The following is a 19,411-nucleotide window of genomic DNA, read 5'->3' on the forward strand; positions in this document are numbered from 1 at the left end:
GGGAGCCTTCACAAAGGTTGCTTAGGAGAAGTCTCAGCAGTCGGTAGAGCCCCAGAAAGAGAAGGCACCGGAGGGGGATCATTTGGAGCCTCAGTACTGGACAGAACCCTAGAAGGAGGAGGCATCAGAGGTTGATCATTTGGAGCTTCATTACGCGGTACAGCCCCAGAAGACGAAGGCAATAAATGCCTTTGGAACAAACCCACAAATCTCTGATGATCAAGTAAAACCTGACCATCAGTTTCCTTCATCTGGTCAAGCTTCCTCTTCATGTTTGTAGCATAGTCATGTGCGAGCCGGTGCAACTGTTTATTATCATGCTTGAGCCCTCTAATCTCCTGTTTGAGACTCATCACTTCAGCCGCCAATGATTCAACTTGGCGGGTTCGAGCAAATAGGCGTTGGGCCATATTAGACACAGAACCTGCACACTGAACACTGAGAGCCAGCGAATCCTTAACAGCTAACTCATCAGACCGTTTGAAAAGTAGTCTGTTATCTTTGGGAGTGAGAAGGTTCCTGGCCACCACCGCAGCGGTCATATCATTCTTCATCACGGAATCCCCAACGGTAAGAGGACCAGTAGGGGAGACGAAGGATGGGCGCCATATGTTGTCTGGAGAAGGCGGGGCTGCCTCTTCAACAAGGTTCAAGTCAAAACGACGGTCGGAGGGGCCAGACATTTTCAAAGGTGTTGAAGAGAGAAGAGGTCGGACAAATCAAGATCTTAGAAGTGCAAGAATGAAGCTTCTACTGGTGAAGATTCAAGTGTGCTTTGGAACTTAATGCCAGCCCCTATAAAAATCTGCACTCGACGGAGCTTCAGAAATCGAAGAGGCGCCTGCTCAGAAATCGAAGAGGCGTTTGCTTTCTCAAAAGCTGGGCTGCTTAGAGATCACGAGGGTTGATCTCAGAAATCGAAGAGGCGTTTGCTTTCTCAAAAGTTGGGCTGCTCAAAGACCTCGAAGGCTGATCTCAGAAATCGAAGAGGCGCCCGCTTTCTCAAAAGCTGGGCTCCCTAGAGACCACGAGGGCCGATCTCAGAAATCGAAGAGGCACCTACTTTTCCAGCCTTGTCAGCACCTGTCACACGCACACTCAGCTTTGCGGAAATTATGGGCATTCTGTCGAAGACTTCTGGGGAAGTAGAAAACACATGAATCTTACTGTTCAATCACCCACTTCCCACACGCAACAATAGCTCATGGGTACCACAGAAAACTTTGCCAAAGTTCTCTGCCAAAGTTGAGCACGTGAAGCTTGCAGCTCCCACTACATCGCTCTGACCAAGAAGGGTAAAAGAATAGCAAAGAAACAGCACTAACAAAGTTTAGACCCATAAATTTTGAAGGTCTAGCTACCATATTATTACCCACAAGGGTAAAGGAACAGTACCACTGCTGGATAATTGGAAAGTCCCTGTGTGTCAACCTCTGTGCTTCGTGGCAAGGTAGACTAGCAAACATGCCCAACCTGTACTCACATTCGAGAAAACACTCCCAATAAGATTGCTTGCTCCAAAATCGAAGAGGCACCGTCCTCCGAATCTCGAGAGCCAGACTCCCAACATGACTACTTTCTTAAAAATCGAAGAGAGGGTAAAGGAACAGTACCATTGCTGGATAATTGGAAAGTCCCTGTTTGTCAACCTCTGTGCTTCGTGGCAAGGTAGACTAGCAAACATGCCCAACCTTTACTCACATTCGAGAAAACACTCCCAACAAGATTGCTTGCTCCAAAATCGAAGAGGCACCGCCCTCCGAATCTCGAGAGCCAGACTCTCAACATGATTACTTTCTCAAAAATCGAAGAGACACTGCTCCCCGAATCTTCGAGAGCTAGACCCCCAACATGATTGCTTTCTCAAAAATCGATGAGGCATCGTTCTCCGAATCAATCGAAGAGGCGCTCGCTTTCTCAAAAGCTGGGCTGCTCAGAGACCACGAGGGCCGATCTCAGAAATCGAAGAGGCACCTACTTTTCTAGCCTTGTCAGCACCTGTCACACGCACACTCAGCTTTGCAGAAATTATGGGCATTCTGTCGAAGACTTCTGGTGAAGTAGAAAGCACATGAATCTTACTGTTCAATCACCCACTTCCCACACACAACAATAGTTCATGGGTACCACAGATAACTTTGCCAAAGTTCTCTGCCAAAGTTGAGCACGTGAAGTTTGCAGCTCCCACTACATCGCTCTGACCAAGAAAGGTAAAAGAATAGCAAAGAAACAGCACTAACAAAGTTTAGACACATAAATTTTGAAGGTCTAGCTACCATATTATTACCCGCAAGGGTAAAGGAACAGTACCACTGTTGGATAATTGGAAAGTCCCTGTTTGTCAACCTCTGTGCTTCGTGGCAAGGTAGACTAGCAAACATGCCCAACCTTTACTCACATTCGAGAAAACACTCCCAACAAGATTGCTTGCTCCAAAATCGAAGAGGCACCGTCCTCCGAATCTCGAGAGCCAGACTCCCAACATGACTACTTTCTCAAAATCGAAGAGAGGGTAAAGGAACAGTACCATTGCTGGATAATTGGAAAGTCCCTGTGTGTCAACCTTTGTGCTTCGTGGCAAGGTAGACTAGCAAACATGCCCAACCTTTACTCACATTCGAGACAACACTCCCAACAAGATTGCTTGCTCCAAAATCGAAGAGGCACCGCCCTCCGAATCTCGAGAGCCAGACTCCCAACATGATTACTTTCTCAAAAATCGAAGAGACACTGCTCTCCGAATCTCGAGAGCCAGACCCCAGCATGATTGCTTTCTCAAAAATCGAAGAGGCATCGTTCTCCGAATCTCGAGAGCCAGATACCACAGACCACTTTTTCAAAGTGCTCTGACAGAGTTAAAACATGTGAAACTGGCAGCTCCCACTACCGTGCTATGACCAAGCAGGGTAAAGGAATAGCAGTACTACTTGTTAGGGAGACTCCTATATATGTCGACCTCCATCCCCAACGGACAGGCAGACCTGCAAAAATGCTCAACCCTTCATCATATCTGAGAGGGCACTCCCAACGAAGCCTTTCGAAATATTCAGCTTTCTTTCCCCCCGATAATACCTCTGCAAACAAGCTATACTAGAGCAAGAATATCTCATATCATCAGGGTTAAAAGCAAGAGTATCCCATATCATGCTTTTTCCCTGTCTTTTCCTTTGGCCTTGTTTTTACCTGCAAGACAAGGAGAAAGAGAGCAATCAGTCAGCACTTGGAATCAAGCTTCCAGCCAGGAACTGACTGCCTGGAACCCCTTACCTGATTACTTACCTGGCATTGCTCTCGAGTACTCATCTTCAACATCTTATGTTTCCAGGGAAGATTCCGCATCTGCTTGAGGAACAGATAGGGCAAGTGCGAAGGATACAAGGAAGCATGTGGAGACAAGCGTAACAGCACACGTGCCGATACATCCATTACTCTGTCAAAAGCAAAAGTATCCCATATCAGCAGGGTGGAACGTACTCTAGATTTGATGGACTTGTTTTGACCCTCAAATTCTTCAGTCGGCCTTATACTCTGGAGGAAACCAGAAAACCCTCCAGCTCAGTTCAAGAATAAGCCTGTGGAAAGTTACTTCTTCAAAAGCAAAAGTATCTCATATCATCTCTTCTCATTTTTCTTCTCTTTATCCTTCATGCTGCTGCAAGATGGGGAGAAGGTGAACAATCAGTCGGAGCTCTGATTGCTTACCTTGTCTGTCACCTCTTTCAGCAGACCCCCTAGCTCGGCGACTTGGGGGACTCCTACTACATGGTTTGTATCGCGCTTGACCAAGCCTGAAACTACAAGTAAGCTTCAAGTGAAATTGATACATTACCTTGTGCATCTCCACCAGTTAAAGATACCACCCCTGGATGGAGGAAGAGTACTTCCAGAGAAGATGCCACATCTACCTATGAGACAGATAAGGCAAGTCAAGACGACACCACACTCCGATACTTAGAAGTTTCGTGATTACGAGATCATTCTCCCACAATATTTCCTAATGTCATTTGTACTAAATCATTCACTTGTACTCACTAAAGGAGAGCTTGAACCTATGTACTTGTGTAAACCCTTCACAATTAATGAGAACTCTTCTATTCCGTGGACGTAGCCAATCTGGGTGAACCACGTACATCTTGTGTTTGCTTTCCTATCTCTATCCATTTATATACTTATCCACACTAATGACTGGAGCAATCTAGCGAAGATCACAAAAAGCGACCGTTTTCGCTACCTAGGATCTATCTTGCAAGAGAACGGAGAATTAGATGGAGATCTCAACCATAGAATACGAGCTGGATGGATGAAGTGTAAGAATGCATCCGGCGTGTTGTGTGACCGTCGTAGGCGACTGAAGCTCAAGGGAAAATTTTATAGGACGGCAATAAGGCCAGCGATGTTGTATGGCACAGAATGTTGGGCGGTGAAGCATCAACACGTACACAAAATGGGTGTAGCGGAGATGAGGATGCTTCGTGGGATGTGTGGGCACACGAGAAAGGATAAGATTGGGAATGAGGATATCCGAGGTAAAGTAGGAGTAGCCGAAATTGTAGGAAAGATGAGAGAAAATCGGTTCCGGTGATTTGGACATGTGCAAAGAAGGCCGAATGACGCTCCGGTTCGAAGATGTGACTACGGGACAGAGGTTCAGGGCCGAAGGGGTAGAGGAAGACCTAGGAAAACTTTGGAAGAGACTCTAAGAAAAGACTTAGAGTACTTGGATCTAACGGAGGACATGACACAAAACCGAGCGCAATGGCGTTCTAGGATTCATATAGCCGACCCCACTTAGTGGGAAAAGGCTTTGTTGTTGTTGTTGTTGTTGTTGTGGTATCCTTGGACTTTGGAATCTACTGTTCAGGAGGTGTTACTGATTCACCCACATTTAAGGAGTAGAGGGATTATCCCCTTTCTTTGAAAACAAAACTTTATCTATAAACAAATTATACAATAAAAACAAGACTATCAAATAATCCACCTCTTCAACCCTCATATTCTCAAATATCCTAAGGTACCGTATAAAGGCTAATGGTGTTGCAATGGCGGAGGCTTTGGCTATTTTGCATGGGTGCAAGCTGGGGGCTAGTAGAGGGTGGGACTTGATAATTGTGGAATCGGACTCACTCAAATCAATTTCTTGCCTTAGAGATTTGGCAAGGAAGGGCAGTTGGGATGCTTTTCCCATTCTTAGGAAGTGTTCCAGTTTGGGATCGGTCTTCCAAGATTGCCGGTGGTCTTGGATCCCAAGACTGGCCAACTTGGCTGCAGATTCCTTGGCGTTGCGGCATTGTAGGGAAGCATGTGACTTAATCTGGGTCGATAGACCCCAATCTTCCTTGGTTCATGTTTTGTGTAATGATGGGCTTCCTTGCCCCCCTTTATTGTTTTTGGTAGTGTGAGAAGGGGCACTTTAGCATTAGATGCAGCATCATGATTTTCTTTCTACCTTCTTGCACTACTGTTTCTGTAGCTGGTGTTTGTGCTTGTTTGCCTCGTTGTAGGCCTTCTTGTAATCTTTTGGCATCTTTGCCCGGATATTGCATTTCCAGTTTACCAAAAAAAAAGACACCTACTATTTTCTGATGAAATGGAAAACCTAAGATAAATTAGGTTTTGAGATCCCTGTTCTTCCAATACTACTCCTGCATCTCTTCAACTTCTCTACCTTCTTCACAAGATTTACAGATTGTTATCAATGTTATCAAACCTCTGACTCTGAGGGTATATAAAAGTGACCTTACCTGCTGAATCTCAAATATGCTATCCATAGAAATATTTTTGAGATTTTCGTAAAGCACTGCCGATGGCAGATCATAGCTCTGTTCGTTACAGTATCAACCTTATGGAGAGCAACTAGTACAAGAACTAAGAAAGGAAGAAAGAAAGGGCGACTATCCACAGCTAGTCGTGCGAAAGCAAGGCCTCTGGATGGGTGATTTGATCCAGTCCAAGTTCCAACATTATCATACAAGTGATTATTCCCAGGAAAGCATACAAACAAAGGAAGAATAAAAAAAACGCGCGCACATTAAAAGAAGTAGATGAAGCCACAAAGTGGCATCGCATGTTGAATCTGTTAATTCCTTAAACCAACAATAGAAAATATGAATAACCTGTTCGGCCGTGGAGATCCTTAGAATCAAGAGAAAGACGAGCAGATTCTAAGCTTTTAAGATCATCAATGTCATCGTACCTAGCAGCCTGCCACCATCTCAAACTACAAATCTTTATCGTAAAAGAAGGATCTATATCTCTAATAAATATCTTAATGCACAATCAGACGCTTTGGAGAAGGGAGTTGGGTACCTCCAGCAAGGCCTCTACCCTCTCCAATGATGCCGTTTCGACTGGAGAATCACCAACTTTATCTCTCCCTTCCCCCATTTGCCACCGCCGCTACAAGAACAACACAATCGCTTCCATTAGCTTAAAACCCAAAACCCACCGCATAAATACAATCACTTCCATCAGCTTAAACCCTAAACCCTAATTCAAACCTGAATTCAACTTCTAGAAGAGGAATGAAAGATTGATTTATCAGCAACTAAATGGACAAAAATACCAAAGCTACTGGATTTGCTGAATTACCCTAAAAAAACAAAAGAATGAGTAAAACCAAATAGGATTGCTTACCCAGCAAAAGATGGTTTAGTAGCGTCAAGGAGTGGGTGGATGTTCGTTTCAAGATAAATTCGGTGGCAACTCGGTTATAATTGGAGAATTGGTTCCTCAATTATGGTCGAATTTAAGTATCGTTCTTCAACTTTTCACAATATGGACAATTCGTTATTAACTTTTTTTTTTTTTTTTAACAAACAATATTTTCTACGTTAAGGGATGAGAGAAGTGGGCTAAGCCTTATAATAAGCTAGTAATAATATGATTCAAATTCGTCTTTGGCGATAATCGAACCTAAAATTCCTCATTTACAAATGAAGAGGAAGACTACCAAACCATAGTACAAAGTGACAACTCTAATGATTGAGTTAAAACCTACATTTTATTTTTAAAACCCCCAAATCTCTTTCAACAATTAGGCCAAAATTTAAATTTGGATTAAAACTTAAATTTGGGTAGATTTAGCTCAAACCTAAGGCAGGTTATTGGTAGGTCCCCCACGATGGAGATGAATGCACCTAGAAATTGAAGACTACTACGACCCAGACGAGCTCCACTTTCCTGCACACGGCAAAGCTGCAGTGGGTGAGACCCACCGCTGACAGCTTTGTCTGCCACCTTATCTCATCTCAAAGCCTATTTTGTAATCTAACGGCTATAAAGATTGGGATGTTGGTTGATACAGCGTTCATATTCAACTTTTTATTTTAAAATATAATTCCTAAATACATTAATTTAAAGGCTGTAATCAAATTTAACGGTAAAAAAAAATCTAACGGTCCAAATTAAATCCAATGGCTAAAATAATTTAAAAAATTATTAAATCAAAAATCACCAAAAATTGAAGCATAGTTACTATTTCTTTCCCACCTGACTATAAAGAGCTTCGAGGGTAGGCTACAACTTCATCTAGTCTGGAGTTGAGCGCCGTGTAGGAAGACTCGTCCTACAATTTTGAATGTTTTGCTTATATACAAAGTAAAATTGGATCGTTCGATCACTTTTCAGTCATCCATTGAATGATAAATCACTACAAGTAAAGGAGATACACGATTTAAATAAAAAGGATCTAATATTTAAAATTTATATCTAAAATGACTTGAAAAGTAGAAAAAAGACCAGATAATTTGATCATTATGTGCAAATCCATTTTTTATGAGAGACTAAATATTATTAGGTTAAATGTTCATAAAATAAATTATGATAATCTACATAAATTTATTTTAAAAAATTACTAAAAATCAAATTTAGTAATTTTTAAAAATAAGGGTCACTAAATCCTGCCCGGACTCTCTCTTCCACTTTTACCTCGTAAGTTTGTGTCATCATCAACATCGTTAGGAATTAGGCTGACAGTGAAGTCTTGGCTCGCTCCCCCTTATTCCAATCCAAAGTTTGAGGCCTGGTAACCTAGTTAATCACTCAGTCCATTTGGACTGGCCATTACAGTTTGGGTTGGGAGATTAGTCCAACCGAAATCTTCACTGTTCATCTCCCCTTGAAGATTGGAAGAGGATAAATCTGAGGTAAAAAACATTACAGCCTTGGAAAACGTGACATCCATTGTAACATACATGTGCCATGAAGAAGGATGACAACAAGGATACCCTTTTTGTTGGGGACTAAACCTAAGAAATACACATTAGTTGCACACAAGTCAAGCTTTATTGTGTTGATTTTTTTGGAGATGTACATACATTGTGTACCCAAATATACGTGAAAGCAAACAAAGAGTTGATGGCAAAGTGACATGGTTGGCCAAAACTTCCATTGGCGTCTTAAAATTAAGAACTTTGAAGGGTCCGGTTCATGAGATACACAACATAGGTAACGACATCCACCCAGTAAAGACTGTGGTGCTTGGGCACCAATAAGAAGAGATAAAGTGGTCTCCAAAATATGCCTATTCTTATGTTTAGCCACCTTGTTTTGTTATGGGGATTGTGGACATGTCTCATGAAGGATGTCGTGTTCTTGAAAAAATTGAGAGAGTTTAGGAATTGAGATATTGGCCACTGTTATCAGACTGTAGGACCTTGAAAGGAAAAGAATATTTAGTCCAAACCACGCAGTGAAACATTTGAAAATTTAAGCCAAAATCACTCTTAGGGTTTATAGTTTATAGATATAAAGGTCATTCTATTGTAATCATCCACAAATATAATAAACCAATGTATTCCATGTTGTGTAGTAACAAGGGAGGAACCCCGCACATTAGAATGTATTAACTCAAACGGTACTATTCTTTTATTGAAACTTAACTGGTACGAAGCATGATGAATTTTAGCTAAGATTCAATCACTATATTTAAGGGTAGAGTCTGAAACATTACTGAATAATGACAGAAGTACCTTCCTTAAATTACCATACCCTAATCAACTACCTTCCTTAAATTACCATACCCCAATCGACGATGCCATAACAAAATTGTCTTGATCTTGTTGTTGTCACCACTACGGACTTGATTGACATACCTCAATGCCACATCATCCACATAGTATAACCCTCTCTTCTTAGTACCACACCCAATGGTTTCTCATGTTCGGATGTCTTGAAGCAAGAAAAAACTAGGAAATATTTGCACAACACAATCCAATTGTTCAGTGACCTAAATAACTTACAGTAGATGATTTTATTAAGGATAAAAATGTAATAACACCTACAAGAGAGGGTTATACTATGTGGATGTGGCATTGAGGTATGTCAATCAAGTCCGTAGTGGTGACAGCAACAAGATCAAGACAATGATTACTTAGAGGATAAGGAATCTTAGTTTGTTTTGGTTGTTTTTCCTTTTCTGTTAGTTGTGATAGTTTGTGTATAAATACCCAAGTGTAAGTAATGAAAATACTTTTCCTAATATAGTATCAATCGTGAATAGTCTTACGACACCTCTCATTCTTCAATCCTCTTTTCACGCCTCTCTCTGCACCGATTGAACTTCTTCATCGTCTTCGATCAATCGATTGATTTCTTGATCTTGATCGTGAATTCTTCCTCAATCTTCAGCTATTCTCTCTGCTATTCATGATTTCTTCCTTAATCTCCAACTATGGTGTCATCTGCATCTCAATCTTCCGAATTGAATTCTCCTGTTCATCTGCTTCCTAATGAAATTCCCAACCCTAATTCTGCGATTTCTTCTTCCATCACCATCCAAAACATTGGATCTATGGTTCTAATCAAGCTAACAACTACCAATTACCTGACTTGGAGTGCTTTGTTTGCTTCAATCTTCTGTCGCTACAATCTTACTGGTCTTATCGACGAAACTATGGTGGCGCCGCCCAAATACCTTCTTGATTCGTCAGGAAATGATCAAATCTGGATTAATTCAACCATCTCTGAATTTCTCATCCCTTACATTGTTGGTGTGACTTCTGCTCGTTAACTTTAGGCAAAGTTGGAATCGCGACTTGCCTCTGCATCGCAATCTCATATTCACGAGCTCTGATCTCATCTTCGTAGTATTGTTAAAGGTGAATCAACTGCGGCTCAATATCTCCAGCAAATTGAAGAAATCGCAGATGCACTTGCAAATGCCGATGCTCTTGTTGAAGATTCAGAACTAATCTCAGTCACTCTTCATGGCTTACCTCCAGAATTTGACTCCTTTGTGGATTTCATTCAATTTTGCCTTAGTTCTACAACTATTGATGAATTGCACGGCTTACTACTAAGCAAAGAGATTCAACTCACTAATCGGAAGAAGACAATTTCAGATGCACTGTTTCAGGCGTATAACTCCTCGACTGGTATTCTTCCCTTGCCTACAAACCCTAATCCTCAAGCATTTGTTGCTCATCATGTATCTCAATTCAACAATCAAGGTCGAAATGTGGATCAAAATTATCAAAATACAAATCGTGGTAATCATAAAAATTGTGGCAACTACCGATTCAACATTACGATAAACAACTACTCTCGTAACACTACTTAAAGATTCGACCGTAGAGCTTGCAACAACTATTCCTCAAACAAGAAGATTTCGTGTCAGATTTGTTGCCAATTCAATCATGAAGCCTGTGACTGTCCTCATCGCATGGATCAAAATTATGGTGGCAAATTTTCTCATTCTGCTATGGTTGCAAACACCTCACATTCTACACTTACTTGGATCATAGACTCTGGTGCCAGCTCGCATATGACAAACTCGTATGCCAATCTTCAAAATCCAGAACCATACCATGGCCCCGAGCAAGTGTATATTGGAGATGGCAAAGGTTTGCCTATTCTCCACTTTAGTTCTTCTTGTTTACATACTCCACATAATTCTTTTGCAATGAAACATGTTTTACATGTTCCTGATCTAAAGCTTAATCTTCTGTCTGCAAATCAATTTCTTCTTGATAATTGGTGTTCAATGCATCTTTATCCTTTTCACTTCACTATGAAGGATCTTTCTTCAAGGATGACGCTTTTTAAAGGTCCAATTCAACATGGCTTTTGTTCTCTTCACTTATCATCATCATCTCCTACAACCATGGTCTAAAATATCCATAATATCCCGATATTTCCATTGAAATTTCCATTTTTTTGGACTACCGATATTTCCGATATCATCGATATTTTAGACCTTGCTAAGTCACTCATGTATCTTACCATGCAATGTATAAAGTGTAAAATATTGTACTAATTCATTATATATAAATGATTATGGTGTGTTGAAACTTCTTTCATTAAGTAGTACATATTTTCTACACTCACAGTGTTTGTCAGCTCGCTATATAATCAACTTAAATCAGTTATATCTATCATGCAATGCATTTCCTTCCAAATTTTTATGATAAACTAATAGATAGTTGATTAAATAAACATCCTTCAAAGTTTCAACAAAAATTTCCAAGTTTTTCTTACAATTTTCGTGGTTTTTATTCAATTTTTATCAATATTGATAATATTCCGATATTTCCATCGAAATTTCCGTGTTTTTGGACTACCGATATTTCCGATATCATCGATATTTTATACCTTTCCTACAACTAATCAACCTCTGTCAAAGCTCCAAGGTATCTCTGGCATCAAAGATTGGGTCACCCATCTACTAAGATCATAAATAAACAGGCATATCAGTCATGCATCTTGGTTTCTGAAGGTTCAAATAAGAAGTTTTGTTCAGATTGTGCACTAGGGAAATGTTCTAAGCATCCATTTTCTAGTTCCAATTGTACTACACACAAACCTTTAGAACAACATACAGATGTATGTGGACCTTCATGCACAGTTTCTCATCATGGTTTTAGGTACTATATCATTTTCATAGATGACTATACTTGATATTGTTGGTTCTATCCCTAAAGTGCAAATCTGATGTACTCTCCACTTTTATGAAATGGAAATTACTTGTTGAAAAGTCTCTGGGAACAAACACTATTACATTACGATCTGATTCTGGTAGTGAATTTGTTAGTATTGATTTCTCTCAGTTCCTATCTACTAATGGTATTCAACATCAACCTATTGTCCTCACACCCCTGAGCAAAATGGGTGTGCGGAAACATAAGCACAAGCACATAGTTAAGATTGCTTGGACTCTTTTAACTACATCTAAAGTTCCTCATGAATATTGGGTAGAAGCTTTTGCTACATCTGTTTATCTCATTAATAGACTACAAACTATTTCAAGATTCTCTCCCTGGCAGTCTTTTTTTAACAGAATCCCAGATTACAAGTCTCTCAAGGTCTTTGGTTGCTGTTGTTTCCCATGGATAAAACCATACATATCTTCAAAACTGGAGCCTAAGCGCAAGGCATGTGTATTCTTGGTACAACCTAAATCACAAGGGCTATCTTTGTCTTGATCCAATCACTCATAGAATATATATTTCAAGACGTGTGCTTTTTGATGAGTTCAGTTTTCCTTACCATTCTCAACATCTTTCATCCTCCAAACTTGTTACCTCCACATTATCTCAATCTACCATGCCTTCATCCCTTACTTTTCACCCTTTTCCTTCTAACCCTGCACCTCTAAACACATATGTGCTAATTAATGTTGCTACATCATCTAATAATCTCTCCACCTCATATTCTGTCACTATATCAAATCCCTTATATCCTGCAACCACATCATCATCCCCCATTTCATCACAACCCTCTTCTTCACAAACACATCGTCCCATCAATATTCACCCAATGCAGACAAGATCCAAGTTTGGCATTTGTAAACCAAAAGCTCTAACTGCAACTAAACATCCTCTTCCTCCTCATCTTGCAGTTGATTATGTTCCTAAAACTTATCTACAAGTTTCCAAACACTCTCATTGGCGCACAGCAATGCAAGAAGGGTTTAATGCTCTTCTCAAAACTGGCACTTGGTCCCTTGTACCCTTTTCCTCTTTTCAAAACCTTGTTGGATGCAAGTGGATCTTTCGGATTAAGAGAAAACCAGATGGCTCTATTGACAAGTATAAAGCCAGCTTGGTTGCAAAAGGGTTTCACCAACAAGAAGGATTGAACTATACTGAAACCTTCAGTCCAGTTGCCAAACATGTGACCATTTGACTTATTCTCACTCTTGCAGCTCCATTTGATTGGTTTCTCAATCAACTAGATGTAAGTGATGCCTTTCTACATGGCACACTTACTGAATTCGTGTTTATGCAATAGCCACTTAGTTTTGAAGATCCCACAAAACCAACTCATGTTTGTCAACTGCATAGATCCCTCTGTGGCCTGAGGAGCCTGGTATGACAAACTTCATCATGATTTGCATTCTCTTAGGTTCACAGGTTCTTAAAGTGATCATTCTTTGTTTGTGAAGAGATATCCATCATTGGATTTCATCCTAGTCTATGTGGATGATATCTCTTGGGTTCACAGGTTCTTAAAGTGATCATTCTTTGTTTGTGAAGAGATCTCCATAATTGGTTTTCATCCTAGTCTATGTGGATGATATCTTGGTGACTGGTCCAGATTCTGCAGCATGTCAAGAGGTTATAACTTAACTCAGTGCCCTTTTTCCCATTAAGGATCTTGGTGCCCTTCATTATTTTCCTTGGTATTGAAGTCAAAAGATCATCATCTGGTTTCTTCATATCTCAAACTAAGTACATTTTGGATCTCTTAACCAAAGCCAAAATGGAAGGTGCTAAACCTTGTAGCACTCCTCTTAGTACAACTAAACTTGATCACTCTTCTCCTCTTCTTGACAATGCTTCTAAATATTGGTGTTTGGTTGGAGCACTTCAGTACTTAACTTGGACGCGACCTGATCAAAGTTTTGCAATCAACTTGGTTTGTCAATTCATGCACAGGCCACGAGTTTCACATCTACAAGCAGTCAAACGCATTCGCAGATACCTAAATGGGTTTATTGATCTCGGTTTATGGTTTTCCAAGAGTTCCACGACTGCATTTCTTCAAGCCTTTTCAAACGCCAATTGGCTAGGCTATTCATTTGATAGAAGATCCATTGGTGGATATTGCATATTCTTTGGCAACTCACTCATTAGCTAGAGTGCCAAGAAGCAACCCATTGTCGCTTCATCTTCCACATAAGTGGAATACCGGTCTCTGTTGGAAATATGCCCTAAAGTCAATCTTTGGAAGAAACCTTTCAGGACAAATGAATGGATGTATAGATGATTCTTATACATCAAATGGCAAAGATACTAATTAAGACTATCTCAATAAACGATATATGTCCTAAATAGTGAATCCATGGACAATGGATCGATTGAAGAAGTAATCTAATGATGTTAGATTACAGAGACCTTCTTCACATAACCATAATGTCCAAAAAGGTTCCTGGTCATTGGATTGTTAGAGGGATACTGACAATGCTTAGACCGGTACATACTGTGTCTGCTTCAAATGGAAGGATGGAAAGTCTCATCTCATTCGTGTGGTGACACTAAGACAAGTATGTAGGTGCTCATTAAAGGAATGAGTTCACTGAACACAATCGAATGAGAGTACTTGCATGGAGGTCTACTCACATGTCAAGCAAGTAACTCTAATGGTTGGAATAATGTAAGTAGTCCTTTGACCTGAGGCATCGTCGTTGTCTTGTGGCTAAGTACTTAATCTTTGATTATGTCAAAGTCACCCCATTCGCGGGTGTCCACGGCATAATTGGGGTTAAGCCACTTAGTCATGAAGGCAAGTGAATGCGCAACAAGGAATCTCTAATCCTCGATAAGAGAGGAAGAATACTCTAAGATATGATTCGGGAATCTTCGGCCGAAGTATCGAGCGTAATAAAGGAAAGCGTTCCTATACGACTCAATTGAATCATATAAGAAGGAATAATCACATTAGGGGTTTGACATAATATATCCATACCCTAGTAATGTGATTGAGAGTATTGTTTTAGAGAATGATCGAATTACATTGTAATTCCAACTGAATAGGTTCTCCGAACAACTTCTACATTAGCTTGGGTAGCTATGATATATGGTTAGATGTCACTCATAGCTTGTGAGTTCTTCTAGATGATTAAATGTAGTCATCAAAGAAGAAGGTGAATCAAAAGGAAGTTTTAATTCACTAAGTGATTGAATTAAATATAATCAATTGGATTGATGTCAATCACCTCACTACCTTGCTAATTAGAACCTAAAATGATTGTACACCGATACACTCTTGTGGTGAGTAAATAATGGATGATGGAAATAATTAATTGGATTAATTAAGTGTTGTGATTAATTTAGAAAGTCTAAAGAAATCATAAAAGCGATAAAAGATCGTTTTGGGCTTGAAGAAACGTTCGGGTTTAATTGGGCCCATTGGGCCTAAACCCATTGGGCTTTTATTCAAGCATTGGATGACTAGAAATAAATAAAAGCCCAAAGCCAAACCAACACAAAGGGGCCAGCCATTTAAAGTGGAGAGGAAGAGATATTAAGTCAAGTTGTTGACTAGGTTTCTTTTTGTCTATATAAGGAACTTTATAGAGATTTATTCCAAAAAGGGTTTTTGTGTGTTTAAAACAACAAAGAGGCAAAAGAAATATCTCTCTAAAACTACACAAAGGTCGGCCACCTTAAGGGTGATTTAGCTAATCCTTTTTTTCACTCTTTTGGTTATTCCTCTATCCATCTCACTACACTAGTGGGTGTGGATCTTTAGAGGTCTTCTCCTTTGGAGACTAAAGGAGAACCTAGGAGCACTCTTACCAACAAAGTGGAGGAGGCAAGGAGGGAGGCTAGGCTCAAGGAGTTCAAGGAGCAAAGGGCTTGGAGATGGTCCATCCTTGGTCTAAAATCTAGATCAAGAGGTATAGATCTATTCCTTCACTTTGTTCTTAACTTAAATGTTTTAGATGCATTATATATAAACCTATGAACCTTGAAGGGGATTTGCATGACTATAGCTTTGATATTATTTGATAACATGCTTCCGTTGCTTATGTATATTAATTTTGAATTGTATATGCATGCTAGTCATTTCGAAATCCCATATTAATCTCTTAGATTTCCCTTCAGTCTCTTGCAAACACAGATGCTAAAATCACTTGGATTTGCATATTGCTCACTGACATTGCTTATCCTCTCCCTTCTTCTCCATGGTTATGGTGTGATAATGTTTTTGCAATCTCATTGGCCAAAAATCCTATATTCCATGCTCGGACCAAGCATGTTGAAATCGATTATCACTACATACGTGAAAATGTTCCTGCCAATCAAGTCTCTTTGTAGTTTGTTCGAACACAGGACCAAATTGCTGATATATGTACCAAATCTCTCTCTAAATCCAGGTTCATGATTCTATGAGACAAACTTCAACTAAAAATTCCCCAGTTTCGTTTGCAGGGGCATATTAAGGATAAAAATGTAATAACACTTACAAGGGAGAATACTTAGAGGATAAGGAATCTTAGTTTGTTTTGGTTGTTTTTCCTTTTCTGTTGGTTGTGATAGTTTGTGTATAAGTACCCAAGTGTAAACATTATTCATTTATGCAATGGAAAATACTTTTCTTAATAGATTTGATAGAGCCGCAACAAGTAGTACATTATGTAATAACAAAGAATTTGTAAGAGGTATGGATCTCACTTTAGTGACAGATAAAATCAACATTCGCAGTTACAAAACTCTATTTAGGTGAAGCAAAGATTGATCATATGTCAAATGATTTGTGGCTCTGGAATCCAACCTGTGACACGGTCAGCAGATGTTACTAAGGCAGTAAGGATATTACCTGAAACATCAGAACCATCAATTGCAGAGAATTGGTTGATTAAAGAAAGAACTAAGCCATTATTACTATCATTCAACTTATCAGTCTAGGTTTGCTCCACTAGAAATTCAGGTCCAGCATCTGCCACCTTTACCTTGGCCTGTGCGTTTCCTTTTTCCCTGAGCTACTTCCTCCTCTCTAAACATGTTTCTTATGTATGCTGTTTCCCATTGCAATGATTGCTTGACCCACTTGGGATAGGTACAGTTTGAGTATGAAATATCATAGACTTCTCTTTAGCCATTGCAGCGGAATTGTTGAGCAGATGAATTAGAGTTTTTCTGGTGTAATTTTTTATTTGGATTGGCGCTGCCCAGAGAACACAAGGTGGTGTGAGTTTGTTTGGGTTGGTTTAAGGTTTCAAAATCAGCTAGAAAAGGTTTGGTCGACTGTAATTTGCACGACGACAGGAAGTTTAGGGTTAGGGAACAGACAGGTCGAAACTTGCACCGACGCCAAGATAAAAGTAGATTTAGGATTTTGAATGTTTTCCGTGTTTGATTTCTCTCAATAGGAGGACAATATCAAAATATATAGTACAATATGGAATCCATATTCTGGGAACACTGAATACTGATTTCCTATTCTAGGCACATTGACTCATGCCAACATGCATTGAATCCCTATAGAGCATTAACTCTCGCCAACAAAAATTAGGTCACAATTTTGAAACAACGCAAAAAAAATGTGTGAGAAAGTTGTAGAAATATTGATGGACATTGATGGTAAGAAAAAGGACACATAACACTCGTCTTAGTATGATGGATCTAGGCATCAAGCATAATTTGCACCCCGTAGAAGTTGATGGTCAAATACGGATGCACCCGACTTGTGACACATTATTTTTGGAACATGCTAGGGGTCTGAATTCGTAAATTCAGTTTTTCCCCAAATCCCAAAACCCAAGTGTTTTGGCACATAACTTTGTTGTAGAACTCATATAAATTACAAGTTATGGTCCAAACAAAATAACTCATGAGCACAACCTGCATGCGCAGAAAAGAATTTCCAGTCAATAAAGACACTCGTTTGTATTTGGGACTTGTGTTATGAATGTGAATTATTACAAAATTCATATATAGTAGGGATTCTGAAAATCAGGTGGTGAAATCTTGTCCGTTGATTACTAGAGCAATTTTGAATAACCAGAAAGAATAACTTGAAAAGTACATAGCTGCATTTGTACGAAGCAATTTCGAATAATGAAACTGTACCACATTAACATTCTAGTACATTTAAATCCAATAAATAATAAATAAACGTGTATATGGTCAAACAAGAAGATTTGTACCAGAAAGAACCATGTAGTACAATGGAGTGAAAATAGTACACAACTAAGTCCTAAGTTGTGCTATATGTTACCACTCTAAGGCAGGGACGTTGTACAGAGATAAGCAAAAGCGGTAGAGAGGTTCCATGAGTAACCTGAGATCACATGTAACGCTTGTGCATTGCGCTTCATGTGTTCTCAGGTTGCCCCTGCGGTATCTTCTTTATCATATCATTGCACTGCTGTAGATTTGAATGGACATTGATAACGGAACGAAGTGCTACATCGAAAGGTGAGAAAGTTCTAACATGTTTCGGTGCATTGAAATGTAATGTAAGAAACATTACTTACTCACTCTCGACTGCTTGGACATTATTTTGACCAAAATTGAGTTTTATAGGTCTCATGGCACTACATTGTTTCAGTTTCCACTTCTCTTTTCTTCCTAGTAATCCAGGAACCTTTTCTGGGACATTATTGACATCCAGAACAGGAAGGCAGCCAGAAAACCCAACAGCTCGAGGCAACATTCCAATCGGACGCGAGTTCCCTGATTTGGGCAGAACCCATTTGTTTGTATTTCCGACATCAGCATCTGTCTTCTTCAATTCTTTGCTCTTCATTTTGCGACATTAATCAGTTCTAGCTTCTTTGCCGCTTGACTGATGATTCATCTTGCTTTAAATGTAGATAATTTGTATTTATAAGAACACTAGAAGAACATCTTCTGCAGTATCCGAATGTGATGAAACTAAAAAGCAGTCCTCTGTCAGCTGTGCAAGATGGAGGAGAGAATCCATGAGCCTGTTATTAGCAAAAGCTGATACAATAAGCCATTTACTTGTGAGCTCAACCAGAATTGCTTTGGAGATGGTTTTTTCTGCTGAAGAATCTTTTTCATGACGAGGTTCTAATTCCACGAGCCATGTGAAGAGAGAGGAGAGGTGTTCAACCTCTGCCCTATGGTCTGGTGATGTGTGAAACCCTCCTAGACAAATTCATAAGAATAGCAACCAGGATAAGAACATTTGGATATTTTAAAGTTTTGAGCACTTGAGAAATCTATCAGACGCTCAATTTTGGTGAAGCAGAAGATTTTGTGTATCCAGCTTTACACATGACGTTGAATTCATGCTAGGAACTGAGAATATCAAATGCATACTTTAACACAAATTAAATGCAGGTGTGTGCACTCTGAAATTAGACTACGAAACTAAATATACACCATTCACCTAAAACTGCATCTGGCTAGCTGCCATGAACATGCTTTCGGCTCCTCTCCATGACCATAAGCTGTTGTGTAGTATTTTATACTAGAAAAGGACGCCTACACAGAATTTT

The 19,411-nt window shown here is 39.6% G+C and overlaps 1 protein-coding gene across 6 annotated transcripts in view; it reads right to left on the bottom strand.

Annotated features, from left to right (window-relative positions):
- Window positions 1-19,411, bottom strand: part of LOC126614736 (ankyrin repeat-containing protein P16F5.05c-like) — a 28,695-nt gene that overhangs the window by 5,549 nt on the left and 3,735 nt on the right. Inside the window, exons 1-3 of one of the 6 annotated variants that reach the window (XM_050282385.1) lie at window positions 6,634-6,793; window positions 6,307-6,396; window positions 6,114-6,201 (exon numbers count right to left, since the gene is read on the bottom strand). The exons of 3 other annotated variants lie outside the window; for them this stretch is intronic. In XM_050282385.1, the coding sequence (XP_050138342.1) occupies window positions 6,114-6,201; window positions 6,307-6,384 (166 nt within the window). In that variant the 5' untranslated portion in view covers window positions 6,385-6,396; window positions 6,634-6,793. 2 more of the 6 variants (XM_050282386.1, XM_050282387.1) reach the window with 2 other exon arrangements.

Source organism: Malus sylvestris, chromosome 3, assembly GCF_916048215.2.
Source record: "Malus sylvestris chromosome 3, drMalSylv7.2, whole genome shotgun sequence".
In the NCBI taxonomy this organism is placed as follows: Eukaryota; Viridiplantae; Streptophyta; class Magnoliopsida; order Rosales; family Rosaceae; genus Malus; species Malus sylvestris.